The sequence below is a fragment of the Ostrinia nubilalis genome, chromosome 15 (genome assembly GCF_963855985.1).
Source record: "Ostrinia nubilalis chromosome 15, ilOstNubi1.1, whole genome shotgun sequence".
Classification (NCBI taxonomy): domain Eukaryota; kingdom Metazoa; phylum Arthropoda; class Insecta; order Lepidoptera; family Crambidae; genus Ostrinia; species Ostrinia nubilalis.
Window position 1 is genome coordinate 13,204,853 of NC_087102.1, and position 21,218 is coordinate 13,226,070.

At 35.5% G+C, this 21,218-nt stretch overlaps 3 protein-coding genes across 3 annotated transcripts; 2 read left to right on the forward strand and 1 right to left on the reverse strand.

Moving 5' to 3' along the window:
• Positions 1-1,679: 1,679 nt before the first annotated feature.
• Positions 1,680-4,013, forward strand: LOC135078535 (zinc finger CCHC domain-containing protein 24-like). Its single transcript, XM_063973072.1, has 3 exons — positions 1,680-1,775; positions 3,073-3,225; positions 3,609-4,013. The coding sequence occupies exons 1-3, from the start codon at positions 1,770-1,772 to the stop codon at positions 3,723-3,725; spliced, it is 276 nt and encodes a 91-aa protein (XP_063829142.1). The 5' UTR covers positions 1,680-1,769; the 3' UTR covers positions 3,726-4,013.
• Positions 4,014-6,686: 2,673 nt separating this feature from the next.
• On the forward strand, positions 6,687-12,680 carry LOC135079021 (zinc finger CCHC domain-containing protein 24-like). Its single transcript, XM_063973650.1, has 3 exons — positions 6,687-6,893; positions 8,067-8,219; positions 8,826-12,680. Exons 1-3 carry the CDS (start codon positions 6,888-6,890, stop codon positions 8,940-8,942), a joined length of 276 nt encoding a protein of 91 aa, XP_063829720.1. The 5' UTR covers positions 6,687-6,887; the 3' UTR covers positions 8,943-12,680.
• A 6,317-nt stretch (positions 12,681-18,997) lies between these two features.
• LOC135079022 (solute carrier family 22 member 6-A-like) lies at positions 18,998-20,841 on the reverse strand. Its single transcript, XM_063973651.1, has 2 exons — positions 20,750-20,841; positions 18,998-19,505 (listed from the first exon to the last, which is right to left on the reverse strand). The coding sequence occupies exons 1-2, from the start codon at positions 20,813-20,815 to the stop codon at positions 19,308-19,310; spliced, it is 264 nt and encodes an 87-aa protein (XP_063829721.1). The 5' UTR covers positions 20,816-20,841; the 3' UTR covers positions 18,998-19,307.
• Between the last annotated feature and the right edge of the window lie 377 nt (positions 20,842-21,218).

The following is a 21,218-nucleotide window of genomic DNA, read 5'->3' on the forward strand; positions in this document are numbered from 1 at the left end:
TTACCACAATATTTCAGAAACTAGCAATTACTTCATCTAAAGTCATTTTTCATATTTTCTTCTAAGGAATTTTTACTGGTTAAAAAATTTTATAATACATGAGTCAATTGACTATTACTCTTAAACTAATGTAACTTAAATGATGTATTATAGTTTTCCTTGAAAGTTCATGAAAAGCAGTATTATTACGAATTTTCCCAGATTTTTCATACCAACAGTTTAGTTTTTAGAGGGGGGGGGGGGGGGGGGGACGCCGTACTCGAACAAAAATTGGCACTTTAAACTTTAATAATTTGGAAACAGATCCCTAAATGGAAAAATAGTCTTGGAAAACCCTAAGCCACTTTAAAAGACCTATCCAACGATACCCCACGCGATGGGGTAGAAGATGAAAATAAAATTCATCCCCACTATACATGTAAGGGTACCCTACCCTACAAACCCTGTACCATAAAAACATTTTTTTTACAAAATTTTATTTTACCGTTTTGTCGGCGTGATTAATATACCTACATACCTCCACAAAATTACAGATCTCTAGTGCCAATAGTTTCCAAGCAAAACCTCGGACAGACAGACAGACAGATATATCGAAACTATAAGGGTTCCTTGTCAGGACTACGGAACCCTAAAAAGGACATTAAGTATGACGTATCTACAGCGTCCCTAGCGGATACTTTCAAAAACTAAAATCTTCATAGATTTTTTGACACACTATAACGAATACGTTTGTTGTAAACTCACACTAATGACATTAAAATGTATGACGGATTGTATAGCGCCCCTAGCGGGAAACGTTCAAAAACTAAAATTTTCATACATTTTTTTCAGCCCACAATACGAGGAACAGATACATGTAGGTATATGAAATAATCCTAGTTAATTTAATTATTTTATTGCTTATACACACAGTACGAACGGCAAACATAATGCCTTATCTATGGCGGGGAATTCCCGCGAAATGCGAAACGCGAAATCGAGCACCGATTTCTCTCCCATGCAAAAACCCCAAACCGAACTCTAAGGATGGGGCATTGACAGTGAACGTGTTATCGATTATCAAATCGATTCATTACGAATCGATTCCTTAATTTTAGTGGGGATTTGTTGTTTGTAATTCGATTATTTTTATTTATTTTGTTAAACTAATAATTTTGTATTTAAAGATAGATTAGAACTTTTTAAAGGACTGGTGCTACTTTTTGTCGCGAAAATAAAGCTTGAAGGGAGTGAAATACTTACTGCTTGAAAGATTCTTTAGTGGCTATGCAGCAAAAAAAATTTAGTTTTTTTTCTTATGGATTATTATGAAGTCGATGATTTATGTAGAAATAATAAGTAAGTAACTTACCACTTTTCTGTTACCATGTTTCTAAGTAAATGAATAATTACACTAATTTTATTTATTTAGTACATATCGATACATATTTTAATAATAGATCCCAGCATTGTTATCGTAGTACCTACCTAATTTGTCTGGAGTTCTGATTCACATTCTGAGCCCCGATTACGGTAACATTTAACGTCTACAATCCAGACGCGTTTCTGATTCTGCGATACGATTGGTCAAAACAGCTGACGTACGCTGTTGAACGACCAATCGTATCGCAGAATCGAGAAGCGTGTCTGGATTGTTCACGTTAAAAATTACCGTAATCGGGGCTCTGCTTCCATCGGTCTCATGATATTGTCCTGTAACTCGAAAGATTTAAACGAAATCTGTGACTAATTCGTGAATTCGTGGTTTTCTTTGTTTCAACAGACACAACATGCCAGTAAGTTTTACGCCTTATTTTTCTACTTATTCAATTACTGTAATAATATTTCATGCCAGTAAGTTGAACAAACGCTTTATTTACTCGTACTTACTTTTTTAATTGTAATAATAAGTTCAACTTTCCTTGATGATGATTTCCTTGATGAACAACTTCCTTCGTGATTCAACAATAATTTGGCTCACTTCTCCAAAGTTTAATTAAGCTGAAAATTATTAAAGCTTATAATAATATTTTATGGTAGGTATTACTGGTCAGGGGGAGACCGAGGAGAGTTGTGACAGAGGTGGGTTGTAACAAACGCAATTTCTCTAAACAATTTGCATCACTTTTATAGTAGGTATTCACATTCTTTAAAATGTGTGCGACCTAAGTAGCTGTTCTATATTTTTTTCGTGGATAACCGTGCTGGTTGTACAGTTAAGTATATGTATAACATATATCTGTAAGACATTTTGTTAAATCTGTTTGTGCAATTGTTTGCTATCCCTAATAATATAAAATAAAATAAAAATTCGTTTATTTGCTCTTTCGACACTCCACAGCTTGCGTCAAATTGTCAGCTCGCTAACTATCTTAAGTAAAGAAATCGTCTTTGTGACAACTTACCTCTGTTAGTAACAACTCTCCTCGATCTCCCCTACTAATGGTTAAAGGCTAGTAGTTTGGTAGGTAGCTATTTTTGCGTACTTCGGAATAAGTCTACACAAAGAAAAGTCTTTAGGTAGTACAATGTTTCATAACAATGGATAGTCCTGTAGCTGTCGATATCTCGTTACAGCTTTCAAGATGTTGTAACTTTGTAACAATCACAGTTCAAAATTTTACGGATACAAGAAGGTAGTTTTCTGTCTAATTTTAATAATATCTAAGTACGTAGTACCTACTTGATTAGAAAATAGTACTAAACTAGACATAAAAACGTAGAGTAGCGTAACTTTCGAAGTTTTTGTACAGACAACGGCACTTGTGACGGCACGTCAAACTAAACAAACACTGTAGTGTAGAGTTTACTTTAAAAAAATGATTGTACTGTTGTCTGTTACTTCATGTTAAAAAAAAACAAAGTTATTCCTACTTATATCATGAAAATCGTATTAATATTTTTGCGAAGGTCAAAGTCAAGGTCATGATTATAGTAGGGGGGACCTTGCTCATTGTTTTGGGAGCTGTATCGTTCGTTCGTTCCAATCCAAATGACGTCCAGTGACGGACAACGGCCTTCCCCAAGGATTTCCATAACGACTGGTCCTGCACTGCCCGCATCCAGGGAGTTTATAAGTTGTTTTTTTTTCAGGGCAAAGGTTTGACTCCTTATCAGGGCAAGAGGCGGTGCTTCGGCGAGTACCGGTGCTCGAAGTGCCACAGGACTTGGATGAGCGGCAACTCCTGGGCCGACTGCGGCCAGGACTGCACCACGTGCAATATCAAGGTCTACCCACACAAACAGGTAAATCATCATCATCCATTTCAGCCACAGGACGTCCACTGCTGAACATTGGCCTCCTCCAATGACTTCCACATTGCACGGTTGGTAGCGACCTTCATCCAGCGCCTTCCTGCTACCTTTATCCACGGTCCGGTCCACCTTGTGGGTTTTCCAGTACGTGACCTCCTCTCCAGAACCTTGCTCCCCATCGGCCGTCAGTTCTGCGTACTATGTGCCCTGCCCATTGCCACTTCAGCTTTAGACTTTAGTTCGTTTACGGATCTCCTCATTTCTGATTCGATCTCGTAAAGAAACACTGAGCATAGCCCTTTCCATAGCACGCTGTGCAACTTTAAGCTTCTTTACCGACTGTTCATCTAACTAATAAATAATTAATATTTCAGACACCTTTGGAGAAGCCGGACGGTCTGGACAAGAGCGACTTGGACAAGAATCACTTGTCCCATCTCTGCGAGAAATGCAAGCAACTGGGAAGATGCTGTAGGTCGCGGAGATTTTGAGAAAGTGACGTTTTACTATAGTTCTAGCGCTAACTCTTCTTCTTTTCATTTGTTGATGGCGATGGACTTAGCGCTAACTCGGTCAGTGTCTGAGGAAAAATGACGTTTGTACATCAAACGTCATTTTACAAAAACACCCTCCCGTGATGCTGCCATACCACAGGTATTGACTGAATTACCAAAGCGCTAGAATCATTTTTTTTTATTGCTTTTATAAACTTTACTCGCGAAGCGATCACAAATCTGAATCTGTTAAGAATGTTAATTGTCTAGGTGCTCTACACTTCTAAGGCTGGGTTGCACCATCTTACTTTAACTTTGACAAACGTCGAAAATCTGTTAAACTACATACAAAAACCACCGGTTATCATTATAGTACGGTCAAAGTTAGATGGTGCAACTCAGTCTAAAAAATATAATTATTTACAGTACATTTTTCTTATTATTTTAGTTAAGTTTACCTAGCCAACAAAATTTCCTTATTATTATGTGTAATTTTATTTTAATTTGTCGTTAATGGATCATGCCTGAAATAAAAACTTTTATTTTATTTTTATTTATTTTATTTTATTTATTAGGACAACCAACAAGACAAACACGCATACATGGAATTACTATAACTAAAAGTGCTTAGAACTTTTTTTTAGTCCATCATTCCTTCCTTACCTACCTACCTACTGTTGCCCAAAACAAAGCCCTTAGGGGTCATCGATAAAGTACGTCACACCTAAAGGGGGGGGGAGGTGATCGACAAAGTGTGACATGGTGTGACAAGGGGTGGGAGGGGTCCTTAGTTTCGTGACATCACATTTTAATTGTTTCAAATATTTGATATAATGTTGATTTCATAAAAAAGTACTTAATTTAAATGGAAATAAAACTAATTTCGGAACTGCTGTTTTATTTTAATAATTTTTCGATGTGAAATTGCAAAACATGTGACGTCACACTAGGGAGGGGGGGGTCTCAGAAATGTGACCACCTGTGACAAGGACGGGGGGGGGGCTCAAAAAATCATGAAATTCGTGTGACGTACTTTATGGATGGCCCCTTATTTGGAATTTGATATCTTTTAAAAATTACATAAAATTACATTATGGATCATTGGGGGAGGGTTATGTTCAGCAGTGGACGTTCCATGGCTGAAATAATGAAGATGATGACCTTTAAAAATTACAAAGAAGAATGTTGCTAAATGTTTACTGTTGGTTATAGTTTATTTTTTATTTTTAACAGTTGTAATGATTTTACTTAAAACTACGCGTCCCTCAAATTTCTTGCGTGTTAAATTAATCAATCATAACATATCAAAAATCTGCTATAAAATCATCATTTACTTATCTATCTTTGACATCATGACATCATACTTAAAGAATAAGGTGAGAACAGAGCAGAAAAGCATTTAACTTTTAACAAACAACAAACCGTACCTAAATACCTATTTGAATAAAATATTACATTTTCATTTTATTGTATTGTAACTACACATTTATAAAAATCTTTTATTTCGATATCTTTTTTACTAACCCATGTATACAAAATAGTGTGTTTATTTATTTTCAAATCATGCGGTGGTAAAAATTAAACAAATACAAATACAAAATTACTTATTGTGAATCATAGGTAAAATGGTGACATGTTACAGTAGGTAGTATCACTATGTTCCGCTCAAAGAGCATACAATTTGTTAGACAACAATAAAAATTGGCAGTTACATAATAAGCTAATTAGATTTATCGTCAAAGAATTCAAACAAGAAAGTTATTAATCTTATTTAATATTAGTATTACTGATTTCCACACTATTTCATCGGCTATCTATCGATCTATCATCTGGTATATCTGTACTTACATTATCTTTGCCAACAAACAAAGCCGGTAAATCCCCCAATGTTCGAGGACGATCGCTACGAATACGATGTTGCCAGAACTCTTATCTAAAATATTACCATAAATAATATTTACTTCCAGCAGAAATACTATAAATTAACAATTACTGGTTTACTTTCAGAAAAATCTATAAAACCGAGATAGATGATAATGTATTTTTATGCAATAAAATATTTATGACTTTTTCTAGCCAAATAAATGTTTGTTTCTGACGGATCATGTTATGATGTTGTGCATTGCATTACCTACGTAAAGTGCAGCTTTTTCCTAGATAATAAGATAAACGCGTGAAATTGTACTAAGTATAAATTCATGGTCAGACGACGGCACATTAAGTAATAATCATTTAATGCTTTAAAATTATAAATTGAATTAGCTCGTAAAAACTTGATAAGGACTAAAAAGACAGCGCGACAGCTGATTTTCAGTCGCTACCACTTTTCTTCAGATATTAGTCGAGAAATGGTGACGGTTAAAAAGAAAATAAGTAAATCATATTTAAAATACGTACCTACTACAAAAAGAAATAAATGTAAAACAGCGGCAATTTTCTACAGTTTCTCTTTTAGTAGTAAATAAAGTAAAGTAAAAAATCAATCACTTAAATAATTATTCAAAGGAAGAGCGGTGTCTCCTGGCACAGGCTTGTAATCTTGAATACATCGGTCATAAAGTTATAAGAAAACCATTTAATAAAAGGAAAATAAATATTTACTAATTACCTAATAAGTTTTGCCCGCGTTTTTCCCCTCGTAAAATTTATTTTGTCACAGATCGTCATAAAATATAGCCCCTATAATGTTATTCTGTGTTAAACAATAATACTGTAAACTTTCATCAAAATCTTACAGTAGTTTTTGCGTGAAAGAGAAACAAACATGTTAACATCCAGACATCCATAAAAACGCATTTTTTAATATTAGTATAGTAGGATTTATTTATTATTATTAGTAGAAATAGTACCTAGTTAGTAATAATAAGTTACCTGTGTAAACTACCACAGTAGTAGGTAACAATAGCAATTTGTATGGCCACACCGGCACACCAATACCTATCAAATTCAAATCACTTCTTATCATATCGCATTACCTTCTTAGAATACAAATTGCAAAATTTTTGTATAGGAGTCACATCGTCAGCGTGTGTGTTATATGAACCGAGTGTTAGTTGAAACAGCACGGTCTGAAAGGTGATCAAAAGAACGTAGTTAATTTAAATAAAAATTTGGTCATTTAGTACTACTGTTCAAATTTATAACACTTCCTGATACATAATGCCGGTAAGTACATAGTTACACTCTTTATTAATTTATGAGGGACTAATCGTCAATTATTTTCACTTTACATGCGCACCTTGCTGGATATTTTACAATTTTTGATGTTGTTGATTATAAATATTAGTTGCTAATTTGTAAATATATTACTACTATTAATAAAATGCCATTTTCCATGATCATAAAAATGCCTAGTGTACAGTCGCCAGCGCATTAAATTATACACTTCTATTGCAAATAGCACCTTAATGCAAAAGCGTAAGAAGTTAGAAGTCAACGATGAAAAGCTTTTTGCTCAAACACCAGATGTCGCAGCGGTTTGGCATGACCAGCTATATGTATAATACTGGGTGGGAAACGATAACTAGTTACTTCCTGTTCCTGTATGGTTCTAAATTATAGTTTTACTCAAACTACGTACTATGACAGTTCGGTTATATTAATATTCGTTTCAGCCAAATGACGTCCACTGCTGGACAAAGGCCTCCCCCAAGGTTTTCCACAATGAACGGTCCTGCGCTGCCCGCATCCAGGCTCTTCCCGCGACCTTTACCAGATCGTCGGTCCACCTAGTAGGAGGCCTGCCCACGCTACGTTTTCCAGCCCGTGGTCGCCACTCGAGAACTTTCCTGCCCCAACGGCCATCGTCTCTACGAGCTATGTGCCCCGCCCACTGCCACTTGATTTTAGCAATTCTGCGAGCTATGTCGGTTACTTCAGCATATGCATAATTTTATTTGCAAGCATCACGCCTAGAAACCGCGCGAGAAGTGAGCAATTTCAAACTCTTCGATCAACAATACAAACTTAATTATTAATAATTATTATGACGATGAATTGATGACATTAGATGAAAATTGAACGCACAGCGTTGAATAGAGCTCTGTCGCCCGTATTCACAAACATTACTATGAGGTCTCACAGTGCGCGTGGACGCACAGGGTGACAATTGAACCAATCACAGAACTCTATTCAACTGTGTGCGTCCAATTTGCTGCTTCACTTAAACAAGCATCGTATGTGAATACGGGCGTGTGATTGGTTCATGTGAATGTGTCACCCTGTGCGTCCACGCATACTGTGAGACCGCATAGTAACGTGCGTATGATTTGTGGATAGTTCTTGGTGAACTAATGAAGTAAAAATCAAATGATGATGAATCAATATTCTGCCTTCCAGGGTAAAGGACTGACTCCATACCAGGGCAAAAACCGGTGCTTTGGTGCCTTCAAATGCCCGCAGTGCAAGAGATCCTGGTCCAGCGCATACTCCTGGGCCGACTGCGCTGAGGACTGCATAATTTGCAACATCCGAGTCTACCCATTTAGACAGGTACTACAATTTCTGTTATCCAGTATAAGTTTAACCAATAAAGACCATGTCGGTGCCTTCTTCTTCTTCCTCGGTCCCTTACTGATGAGGATCGCGACCACATAAATAGAGTTCTTTCACAGACTGCGGTCATAAGCCGCACGATGCATACTTCCGCACACCGTCGTGTTGGATCGATGTCACATACGCGTATATGGTATAGGCCGGCCGTGCCAACCCCAGAATGGTCCAGTGCCCACCTGTCCCAGGAAATCTAAGAAATATGTAGTAAATCAACCTACTTTATGACCCTAAGACCATAATAGAACCATCCCTGCTCCTCCCGCGCTGCTTCAGGGCGAGGGTCCCAGGCCCCCCCTGAAAAATTGCCCTAGATATGCCATCAATGAGTGTCAGACTGACTGACTGACTCGAGATCCGAGGAACGCTGGTTCGAACCTCGCCATTGCTGGACTATGAACCCATTCATAGTGGGTTCACCATTGAAGCATAGCTTAGAAATTAAAAATATGAGATGTAACTAAGTTACGTTACTTTTTTATTTCCAACACATTATTTGTTTGGGTCATGTTAGGTATTTACATATTTTAATTATTTTTATTTCAGACAAAACTTAAGAAGCGGCGCGGGACTGACAATGAGAAGAAAAGACACCTGACAGAATTGTGCGAAAAATGCGAACAACTGGGGTATAGCTGTAGTAGTCGGAGGAGACAATTTTAGGACGAAGACTGAGGACTGGTCCGAGGTATTAGTAGTATATTCGTATATAGAGTATTCACGAATTAAGATCACTCATCGCTCATTAATACAAGCAATACTGCTCATGGGTGTACTCTTTTTTAAGTCCGGGAATGGCCTATCCATACTCGTCGTCGGCTCATCTAAAACCTGGGATGTAATGTAGCTACCCAGTAAGTACTGCTGAGTGTAGATAAGACCAAGACGTCCTACACGTTGTTTAGACGGGGGGACCTATTAGCCCCCCCTACCATTTTGGAAGGCGCATGGGAAGTCAGCTGCTCCAATTCAAATAAATATTTCTGATTTCTGAATGGAAATTGTATGCCCCTACTACCTAACCAACTATCGTATGTTAGGAAATTGTATGCCCCTACCTACTTTAAGTTAAATTTGAGGAATTTGATTCCCTCTGAGCCAAAGTTGGGTACACCCATGTTACTTACTTCTTCTACTTCGGACTGACCGTTCTCCAATTCAGAGGTGATTATAAGGTTTAAAACGAATGAAAAATATTGTTCCTTACACTAATTACTAGTTAAAGGGTTAAACCCTTATTTTGAAACGACTATAGCAATATTTTCTTAACAACAGATTTAAGTTTCATTTCATACAGTTCTTTTGGCTGTATTTTAGAATGACTGTCTATTGTGAACATACACTGAAGAATTTAATATTGTGATTGATCTAAATATTGATAAGTATTGTAGTAAATAAGTATGTCTCGCTACACCATGACTTACGTACTTACCTTGATGTTCTTTGCACACCGTTTTCGTACATACCTAATCTACATTAAGTAAATGGGTTTATATTAACAGGGGCTAGTGTCGGCTTGTGAACTCATTCACCTAACACCCTGTATAATAAATATAAGAATGAATCGCAAAATGTGTAAGTGCATAACTCAACAACGCCTGGACCAATTTTACCAATACTTTTTTTTTAATGTTCGTTGAAGTTTAAGGATAGTTTTACAGCGAGAAAAGTTCGAATAATTTTCGGAAAACTCTAAAAACAGCCCTTTTTTCACACGGGCGAAGCCGCGTATGGAAAGCTAGTTACTTTATAAAAGTACTTATAGAAAGTTGTAATTCAGTTCTATACAACACGAGATATAAAATTGGTATTAAGGGCTTAATAAGGGAAATCAAAAATACTTATACTTAAGTTTAAAGTTTTATTTTTGTACTTCATACTTTGGATTTTAAAGTTTTTATTAAACCTATACTTAGTTTAATTCTAGCTTGCTAGGCGCTAGGGTAGACCTGACAACGGAAAAGTATCAAAAATAAATACTATGTTTTCATATCCTGAATTATTATTCAGCTGGTTTGTATCTAGCAGGTCTAATGTTAAAAAAAACAATTTTTAACATTGACATTTTAGATACACAATAAAGTAAGAAAGAAAGTTCATTGTGTATTGTTTTAACGAGTTGATCCTTCATTTCAAAACATGACTGGGTTTTGAAATGAAGATTATATTGTAATCTGAAGTACATATAAGGGTATTTCTTCGGAGGCAAAATTTTCGATGTCTTTGGGTATAGTTCTGTAACCAACTAACAAAATGGCATGTAATATTTTTTTTTCGTATAGCTTAGCTATAGCCCTATCTGGCGCAAATTACATTTTTTACATAATTGCTGTCTTTATACAAAATAAAAATATTTGAAGTGTGATTCTCTGATTCATATGGTGTGTCCGTTAGCCATTTTCCGGAACAAAATGGTTGATGTAGCATTTTCCTTATGATATATCAATATAAATTAAAATTATTTCGAAAGCTAATGAGTTGTCCTTCTACAAAAAAAATGTTTCATAATTTTAATTAAGTTAGTTTGTTCGAAAAAAAATAAATAAGCAGTGTCCGGCATAAAATACTGATTCATATGGCGTGAGCTGTTCTTGACCATAACTGGTCAGGTTTTAATCATGAGAGTCTGGTTTCTGGCGTGGAGGCAAGCCCATCTTGCAACGGATGAGCTAGAAGGCAGACGTGGAGCTGGTTGGCTTAGAACCCGGTGTGACGAAGGCAAATACTTGATTCATCTGTGCTTGGTTCAGGTGGCATGCTGATTACAATGCCTACTTTATAAAATTACATTATTGCATTAAAAATCTAATCTGTCTTTCTTGTGATGCTTTTGGGTTATAGATTCATGTAGAAAAATGACAACACTGTAGTCTGTATGTATGACGAGTTTTGCTCGATTTTAGGCAAAAAACTGATTTATCTGTGCGTGATTCATATGGTCAGGGCCCTATATGAATCATAAAATAAATTAGTTTTTGGTCTTTCAAGCACCAAAAAAGGGTTTTTTAACTAAGAATGACATCCCAGACTGCATATCACTTAAGACCAGCTGCGATTGCGGTCTTATTATGAATAAAAAAAACATTATCATATGTGTTTAAACAGTAAATAAGTAGTATATCCGTTAAGCTAGCAACCATAACACAAGCATATTTGTTGCTTATTTTGTAGCTAAATGGCGCTGTATGAAATTGCCCAACGATTTATTTATTTTTATTATTATTTCAGCTACACTTATGGCGTCCATAGCACATAATAATATACTGCTGAGCATAGGCCTCCAATGATTTCGAGATTAACTGATTGCCATTGCCACAACCTCTATAAGCTCTTCTCACCTTCTTCACCTTGTAGGTGGACGTCTTAATAACAATAGCTTGGATAAGTGATACAGCTCGGTAGAGTCATCTAAAATACCTTAGTGCCATAAGTTGAAAGTCTACATCCAGTGTGTGTTTATCAGTGATGACAAATTGTACTGAAAAGCGGCCTCTCACTGTAGGCTTACGAACCACAAAGTTGCATAGTGTAATATGGAGTGGACTATGCTTGTTTTTTTTATGCAATCGAATCTGAAATGAGGAGATCCGTAAACGATCTAAAGTCGCATGGTGGCATAGTCCGATGTTTTAGCAAGCTGAAGTGATAATGGGCAGGACACATAGTATACAGAAATGATGGCCGATGGGATACCACGTTTCTGGAGTGGAAGCTACGTGCCGGAAAGCTCAGTGTAGAACGTCCTCTCACAGGAAGGCGCAGGATGCAGGCCGCTACCAACCGGTCATTATGGAAATCATTGGGAGAGGCTTATGTTCAGTTGAAATGATTATGATGATGAGAAAATATTATGGATGTATACTAAAGTTTCAAAAAAAAATGTTTTTTCACGAATTATTGTGGAATCGTTGCATTTTTTCATAACAACAGATCATTGTTTTTGTTATAATATGATTATTTTCTTAATTTAGAGCCAATTGTACATGAATATCATAAATTTTATTTCTATTTTTGATTAATATGTAACAAATTCTGATTCATATGGGCACAAAATATTTGAACGTCGATATCTTGAAAACTACTTTACAAAAACGAGTCCCTTATCCAAATATATGTTATTGGGTGTACCTATTTTCATATGAGTCTATGTTACAAACCTAAAATTGAATTTGAAATTTGTCCATATGAATCAGCCGAAGAATGCGATTTCGAAGAAGTGCCCATAAACATATTTTTATAATATTAGCATTATTTTTACACGTTAAATAATTGAATAGTATAAGAAGGACAATATTTAATTTTGATTACTAACTCTACTTAAAAATAAAGATTGTATGCCCAATCAATAATGATTATTTTGTGCCATTTGAATATATTAAAAGACAATTGTATTATGCAAAAGCCTTTTATTTTTGATACGTCTTATAACATAATATTCTTATCTAGGTTAATCATTAAGAATACTGATTTATACAAATTAATTAAAAGTTATACCATTGCACGCCCTGTATTTGTTGGTGATTCTTTCGTTTAGTGGAGATATCCCGGCATGATACGTATTCTGTGTGGCCTTTCGAAACTATTCTCATATTCCTCTCCAACAAACTCGCTTCCGTCCCCATCTTGGTGGTTCAAGGATCGCTTTTCAACTTGATGAACTGATTTCTCATCCTCTGCCTTCCTTTCATCAGCTCTGCACAATGTGGCTACCAAACACACCAACAAAATCAAGGCAATAACTTTTTTTACGCCGGCCATTTTGATTTCTTTTTGTGTGCAAAAAGTCCGCAGTTCCAAATTTGAATACAAACTGTTTCTTTCTTCGCGTCTTTTTATACCAATAGCCAGTGTTATTATTGTCAATTAGCAGATCAATATTGTTTTACTAAATAAAATATAAATACATACAAAATAACGTAAAAAGAATCGGTTTTGGACAAATATTATCTTACGGTTTGTTTAGAATTCAATTCTCAGATGTTTCTTTGCTTTTTTCATATAACTCAGCACTTTGCAGTCACGATTTGACAAAAAAATATTCTAGGGATTCCTCGAGTACCTATTTATTTTTTCAATACTTATTGTTAAAATGAAATTTAATAATTGATTTTCTAATTGTTTACCCTTTAGTATACATAAAAATTATTTTGACTAAGGTGTACAATTAGCGCGAGTGGAGTTAGCAACCTGTACTATTACTTATTCTGTGGCTTGGCTCTACATATTATGATCTAGGTAACATCTTTTTCACAGTGCGACTGGTTCGGTTATCACATTGTTTTTGGTGGGTTAGCTAGTGCAGGTATCGTTTATTATCCATAGTATTTAGAGCTCTGTTTATTTTTCAATGAATTAAATATGTGAATGTCGAGGAACTGATCGGTGCTAAAATTTATAAAATTAGCAGCACAGTTTGACGTTAATCCATATTTATACGATTCATTTGCAATACGTCGGTAAAAAATAATAAAAAAAAACTTAAATTTAAGTGGAATGACATACAAGAGCACGCATTGCAGTTCGCCTTGTGAAGTTAAATAGACTTCTTGGCATAAACTAAAGCGTCATGATTATCAGTTTTATTTTATTTTCTAAAATGTTAAAAAATATAATTTTAATGTGTGTGTAATAATCGTCGATTATTATCATCATAAAAACAACATCACTTTTCAAGTCTGTAATAAGGTTTCAGTAAGTGCCTCGCATCTATCATTAATCCGTTTTTGTTCCTTTTAATATTTATTGAATCTCATTTTTACTTGAATAACTATTATTATAAGGTACTTGATACAAATAAGGCCTACGTTCTAATAAGGCCTACACATCAGAAAACACAGATAAATAAATCCAACCGGGACAATACTTCAAGGACATGTACTCATATGCCCTATAACCCAGTAGAGTGCTAGAACATCCCGATCCACGATCCCAGCACCAATTGGCACGCGTTCTTCTAAGGTGGTGGGTGATTTCAAGCTCCCTTATAAAAATCCGGCGATTTCATCTTAAGTTTTCGGTAAAATGACGCTGTTTTAGATTAAGCTTTTCTTAGTAATCGTTTCTAAATATATCTTACTAACTAATAATTACCTTAATTTGTACTACTGGCTATAGATGCATTATTTGTAAATTTTTAAAGACAACAAGAGCAAGATGTCTAATAAGGCCTAGGCCTTATTTCAGCATGGTAGGCCATATTAGATACTTATGTTAACACCTGATTACGGACAAATTCATTAAACTAAATGAGTCAAACCCAAGTAGCATTTTACTCCATTTAAGAGTTCACATTTAGTTCCAATGTGTACTTAAAGCATTAGTACAGTTCACTCGTGATGTATAAGCTGTATTATTGCAATTAATTACACCTATACCTGTCTAAGGGACTTATAGGAGTGTAGACTAGTGTAGAGTTATACTTTTATACGATTGTTGGTGTTATAATACTCTAACAACTATCCTTTAGTCAGCCATCTGACTAAGAGCATTATAGGAGGGTAGAGATACGGCAACCGCTGTTTAACGGCCTACTTGTACGATGTTATAGAGCTAGCATTTTAATAGAACACACGTGGTCATTTATAAAGCCAAAGGCTGTTATGTTTACTTGTTTTAGACTGTTATACAGCTAGTAGCTGTAGTAGGACTTGTTTGTGATAATTAAAATAACCTTTTTTTACTATCTGTACAAAAGTGTTTCAATGGTTCGCATGTACACTGTAGGCTGTTAAAAGGACTATATGTGTTGTCCATTAACATCAATAGCAGTTTATTTGTCCACAAGTACTACTCTTATTTGCTTTAAGCTGAACACGAATGTGAATGTGATATTCTATTACACATTTCCCCAAGCCTGTTTTTAGTTGTTCATGGTGGTTCTGTACATGATGCAGAGGAAAATATTATGCCTGAACCTGGAATTTCCCTTCAAAATATACCAGATATCAGAGTGTGATGATTGCAGTTCTAGTGATAGTGAATACCATTTTGATTTGGACAATTATTTAACCTTTCGCAAAAAAAAATAAGAACATGAGCTATTGAAAATCGTATTCCTCATTCCGCTTTGAATAAATTGTCAAGCATAATAAACGAATTTAAACCGGGAACACTACCGTCTGATGCTTTAGGTATTCATACTTGACTATTAGTGCCTGGGCTAGGCGATTTAACGGACATTAATAATTTTTATTGCGGATCTCTAAAATTTCAGTATTTGAAAGAATTAAAGATACACAATTGACCTGAACTAGGTACATCTTAAAGCTGTACATAAGTTCACATTAGAATAAATTTATAGACATTAGCGCTGTAGTGGTACAAATGTGGAACTTCATATAGATGACAGCATTCTAACAGAACACATGTGAACCTAATATACGCTCACCGCATTAAATTGGAGTTATAACAGTTCACATAGCCGTATTTCATTTCCACCATTTTGTTCTACATAACCTAAAATATTTACCAAATAAATCTCCAAAATTAATGCAGATTTATCACAAAATTCGCAGATAGAGCGATTGAGTTTTGGTTTCATGTTATAATTAATTACCGTAATATAATTATAATGCCAATCCAATAACAAAAACTGAAAATTGTAGATTTCCTCTCAGCCAGTTTTAAATATTTTAAAATGAATATCGCGTTTTTACAGAGGCGCGTAAATATTTTAGCTGTAAATATGTATAAATTTCACGATAAAGTTGCATTCCCAATGGCATTAACATTATTAAGTATTTAAAACCCGTGTTATTATTTGCATAAATGATTATCCGCCCGAGTTGTTTCCCTCTTGGCACTCACGTACAAATACCAAACTAATATTAAAATGTGGAAATAATTTAAGACACACGTGAACTTTAGGTAGCATTGGAGTACTTTTGTCGGACTTTATAACTTTGAAAGCTGTGCATTTAGCCACTTGTTACTCTTTATTGTCCTCACGTACGTTGTATGGTTCACACTGCGTCCCATATAGTGCCGTAAGTCAGCCTTAAGTACGATGTTACTACTTAAACTGCTATTATAATGCTATTATACTGCTAATGTACAGCCATAGTGAACTTAAAGCTGTCTAATTTGTGCCCAAACTGGTTCTATAAAAGCATTATAGCAAGCTATACAGCTCGTATACAGCTGACATACACAGCTTGTGGAGTACATGTGAACGACTATTGAACTCTTAAATGGAGTAAAATGTTACTTGGGAGAGTAACAAAATATTTATTTAATAAGAATGTTTCTAACAGCACAGAAAAGAGAAAGAAAACAGTGTCAAAAAAAATTACAAAACCTGTAAAAAAAGAAACAAAATACAAAAACAATAAAAAATAAGAAAAAAGAAGCCGTATGTATAATTCTTAAGGAAAGGAGAATAAAAGCTGGTATTATCATGCCTGTTTCGAAGACAAAGTAGCAGATACGCGACCATAAATGACTGCTTTAGGTGGTATCACAAGTATTGTGTAGGAGTGCACAAAGATGATTCAGAAGCCTTTTTATGCCCTGGTTCTAACAAAAATTGATATCTCATTTTGTTTACAAAAATTCAAGACTAAATGATGTTCCTAAACTGATTTATTTAAAAGGTTTTATGTGTAGGCCTTATTCGAACACGGTGTTTTAATAAGCCCTATACAAAAAAACAATATTGTTTGTTTTTGATATTTTTTTTGATAATACATGTAAGGAATCGTTACTTTGTTACTATAAATATTTAATTTTGTCTATAATTTATGTATAATTCTTAATAAGTGGAATTTAAGTTTATCTAGAGATGTACAGTATATTTTTGTTTACTTGGTATGTAAAATTTTGATAACGCAAACAAATCGACGTGTTTAATGTTATAAGACCGCATTTTGTTTAATACAACCTCAATTTTAAGGTCTAGAGGAATTTGAATCATGTAGGCCTTATTCCGTGTAGGTGATTTAATAAAGCCAAAATCAATGGTTTCGTAATTTGCTTATTTTGAATAGATTTAGTTAAAAACTGTGTTATTTTTTGTAATATTGCTAAAATTAAAGGATGGAAGAAGATAATTAACCTTGTTTTTTTTAATTGACGTTAATATTTATTGAATTATAAGCATTTAAAGTTAGGTAGGCCTTATTTGTATCAAGTACCTTAGATACCTACTTGACACTGGCTGTGTATTTTTCTAACAAATAAAACAGAATTTGTAATACAGAACTTATCCTGATGGTTTCACCCAGTATTATTTTGATAAACTTGTTGCAAATTAAAGTGATATAAAATCAGTGTCAAAAAGGTTATTATAAACATTTTAGTATCGTTCATACAATTACCTGTTAGACATTATTTACATATCATGGTATTTTAAACGCAGAATCTTAACGTTAAGACATTAATAACTACGTAATAGTACTACATAAAAAAAGAGTCTGGAATACCTACTTATAGGGGATAATATAGGTATTCCAGTCTGTTAGGTGATGCCAAGTTTTGCGGGGTAAGCCAGTACTTAAAATAAGAAATGTACACTACCTAGTTAGGTACCCACTTAATACCTATCACGATTACAATTATTATTATTATATGACATTTGGTATCTGATAGGTAGGTACCCAAAGAATCTTTGGATTTCATTACTTAGGTACATCCCTACAGAAAGATCCCAGAAATACATAAAATATAGATAATAAGTAAGTAATGTAACTTCTGATAACTCAGTCGAAGACTCAGTCTGCTTCAAGTGAGTAGGTAATATGGGTGCGCCAAAGTTCACCTAAATTTTCAACTCCGAAAATTGGAAGTCCGAAAATGTTCTTCCTAAAATTTTTCATCCTCACAATCACAATTCCTAACTACTCTGTCTCTAATGTTCATAATTCCGAATCATTCAACTTCATAATGTCATTAGCAATAAACATCTATTATACTTTTATTTGTTCTCCTAGATTTTCTAAACATAACCATATTTTACACTATTATTCAAAGTCATATCTTTTTTGTTTAGATTTCTTTCTTTGACGATATATTAAAGTTCAAGTTTGTTGGCATTAGCACGTATACTTGAGTCCCGCTCCAGTCAATCAGTCAAGTTCCAGAAACGAATCGGTCCTATTCATAATATTATTGGTTTAGGTTAGGTTAGAACTGTGACCACAACGCACCAGCCGAGCGAGCGAAGCCAGAGTCCTGCTCCAGTCATTCAGTCAAGTTCCAGAAACGAATCGGTCCTATTCATAATTATTGGTTTAGGTTAGGTTAGAACTGTGACCACAACGCACCAGCCGAGCGAGCGAAGCCAGAGAGAAAACTAAGTGCATCAAATTTACCTTACCTAATGTGAGGCAGGTTTCCACGCAATTAATGGTGAAGAATGAACCATTAAATAGCATAAATTCCACAACATTCCTGGGAATCACTTTAGATGCTAAACTTCAATGGGGTCCTCATATTGAAACTTTGTCAAAAAGGCTCAGTTCGGCTGCTTTTGCAGTGAGAAAGATAAGGCAATTAACTGACATTGAAACGGCAAGGCTAGTATATTTTAGCTATTTTCATAGTATAATGTCATACGGCATATTGTTGTGGGGCTCAGCCGCGGACATTGAAACTGTGTTTGTTCTGCAGAAGAGAGCAGTGCGGGCCATTTATAACCTTGGACCCCGATTTTAAATCAGCTGTTCTGCTATTAATTTAAACATTATTCTTATACTAGTAATTTTAGAAATCTACTGGTCAAAAATAATAAACAAATATAAACATTCTGGACATTAGCTGATACTTATGAAAATTATATTAAGCTCTTTCAAAAGTGAGAAATGAGTTTGTCGGTCCACCTTGTAGGGGGAAGTCTCACGCTGCGTTTTTCGGTACACAGTTTCCACACTTTATTTATTGATTTTATCAAACAGACCGATTGCCAATGGAACAGTTTCGTTGCAGATATTTAAATTTAGGTAATTACTTTGGAGAAGGTGTTAAAAAAATGACACTTTTACCAATCATTTTTATATTTTACAGTAGGTTACTTAAGTAATAATTATTATAGTCTTAAATCTTAGTGACATCATCAGCCATAAACCCGAAGTTATCGTGATTCTTCCCTTTCTTCCTGGAGCTGGCTTTGACTTGTTCTATGGTGTCCATGAGAGGCATGCCCTTGGTCTCAGGAGTGAGGATGATGAGCAAGCCGGTGATCACTGCAGACAGCCCGAAGCAGACCGCTGGCAAGATAACTGACACTTCGTTCTGAAAAAAAATACAATATTGTTGACTGAAAAATGGGAGTTAGAGCATTATTTTAGTGTAGGAACACAAAATACAGGGTGTTAGGCGGAACGATGTAGATATTTTTGAGCTGATAGAGGACGCCTATTTGATCATTAATTTATGTCATGTATCTTATTGCACACATTTTAAGCACTTTTCACAATAAGATACATGACTTAAAATGGTCAATTATGCGTCCTCTATCCGCTCAAAAAATATCTACATCGTTCCACCTAACACCCTGTATAGCTGTAACTGTTGATGTGTATAGTGTTAAGCTTATAGATCAGTCTTTTCCAAAAGTTGGCGATAACGCCCCCTTGTGGGCGCTGCAGGCTTACAGGTAAGAGACCCAGAAAAAAAAATCGGGACGTTGTGTAGAGGCTTGGGAGGCGTCATTTAGTAGGAGGACTCTTAGACACCGACTGAGCACTCGACACTCGAGTACAAATGGGGGCGCTAAAAATAATTTATTCTCAAAGTGGGCAGTAGACAAAATAAGTTTGGGAACCTCTGTTATAGATTAATGCCGTAAGATGTCATGGATCAGTTATTGTAAAATGATAAGTTCAGCATTACGTGAATCGTCACGCAATTTCGGCGAAAACAATTTTTTATTATTAAAAATACAAGGAACGTAGGTATAGGCTTTGGCCCGGGGATATATCAGATTCTTTCGGTGTTCAGTAACTGAGACAAACTGGATTTCGTAATAATCTCAAAAGAGGCGGATATGCACTTCGATGGTTGCAAAAAAAATTAAATGGTCAGGTTAAATACTTAAGAACTAAAAATAGCATAGGTACGTAGATAATGTAGTTTGTAGTAGAGGGGCCTACATAATTTGCTAAGGGGGCAGGTGGAACATGACTTCATAGGTAAGACTGGAGTCTAGTGTCAAGATATAAATATCCTTATAAATATACTTAATATAAATATCCTTGGACATTTTACACTGCGCTTCTAGTCCCAAACTAAGCAAAAGCTTTACTATGGGTACTAGACAACGGATATAAACATACTTAAATACTTTTTTTTTTGTAAATACATACATTTTATACATAGAAAACACCCTGTCCAATACAAGCAAATATGTTCATGCACACAAATGTTTGTACTGTGCGGGAATCGAACCCGCAACCTCCGGAATAGTAGTCCGTTTCGAATCACTACACCAAACGGCCGACTAGTACCGATACCGGCGTGGAAGGCGGTATACTCACCAGTATCGGCGTCAACGGCGCCAGCATGCCGCCAAGCCGAGCCGCCAGTGAGCACAGCCCGAGCATCGAACCACGAGAGCTGGTCGGGAACAGCTCCACACCGCGACGATCACCTTGCCCACCAGGAAGAAGGCTATCTTAGCCCAGCTCACACCTTTGTGAAATAATAACATTCCAAAAATAACTAAGCTAAGTCGTAGCTCTATCTAAATAATATGAATAGCATCATAAAAATCTTACTTTACAGAAAAATAGGCATTCAAAAAGTTTGTATTCCGGACTTACATATTTAACCCTTCACCACCTTTTCATCAGACATTTATCATTTCCTTCATTCATCATCATCATCTCAGCCATAGGACTTCCACTGCTGAACATAGGCCTCACCCAATGCAATGCTTTCCATGTTGCCCGGTTGGTAGCGGCCTGCGTCCTGCTACCTTTAAGATATCGTCGGTCCACTTCGGTA

Coding starts and splice junctions, on each gene's coding strand:
- LOC135078535 (XM_063973072.1), top strand. Junction 3,226..3,608: donor AGGTCTACCCACACAAACAG/GTAAATCATCAT, acceptor TTAATATTTCAG/ACACCTTTGGAGAAGCCGGA.
- LOC135079021 (XM_063973650.1), top strand. Junction 8,220..8,825: donor GAGTCTACCCATTTAGACAG/GTACTACAATTT, acceptor TTTTTATTTCAG/ACAAAACTTAAGAAGCGGCG.
- LOC135079022 (XM_063973651.1), bottom strand. CDS start 20,815: ATGCTCGGGCTGTGCTCACTGGCGGCTCGGCTTGGCGGCATGCTGGCG. Junction 19,506..20,749: donor CGCCGTTGACGCCGATACTG/GTGAGTATACCG, acceptor ATTTTTTTTCAG/AACGAAGTGTCAGTTATCTT.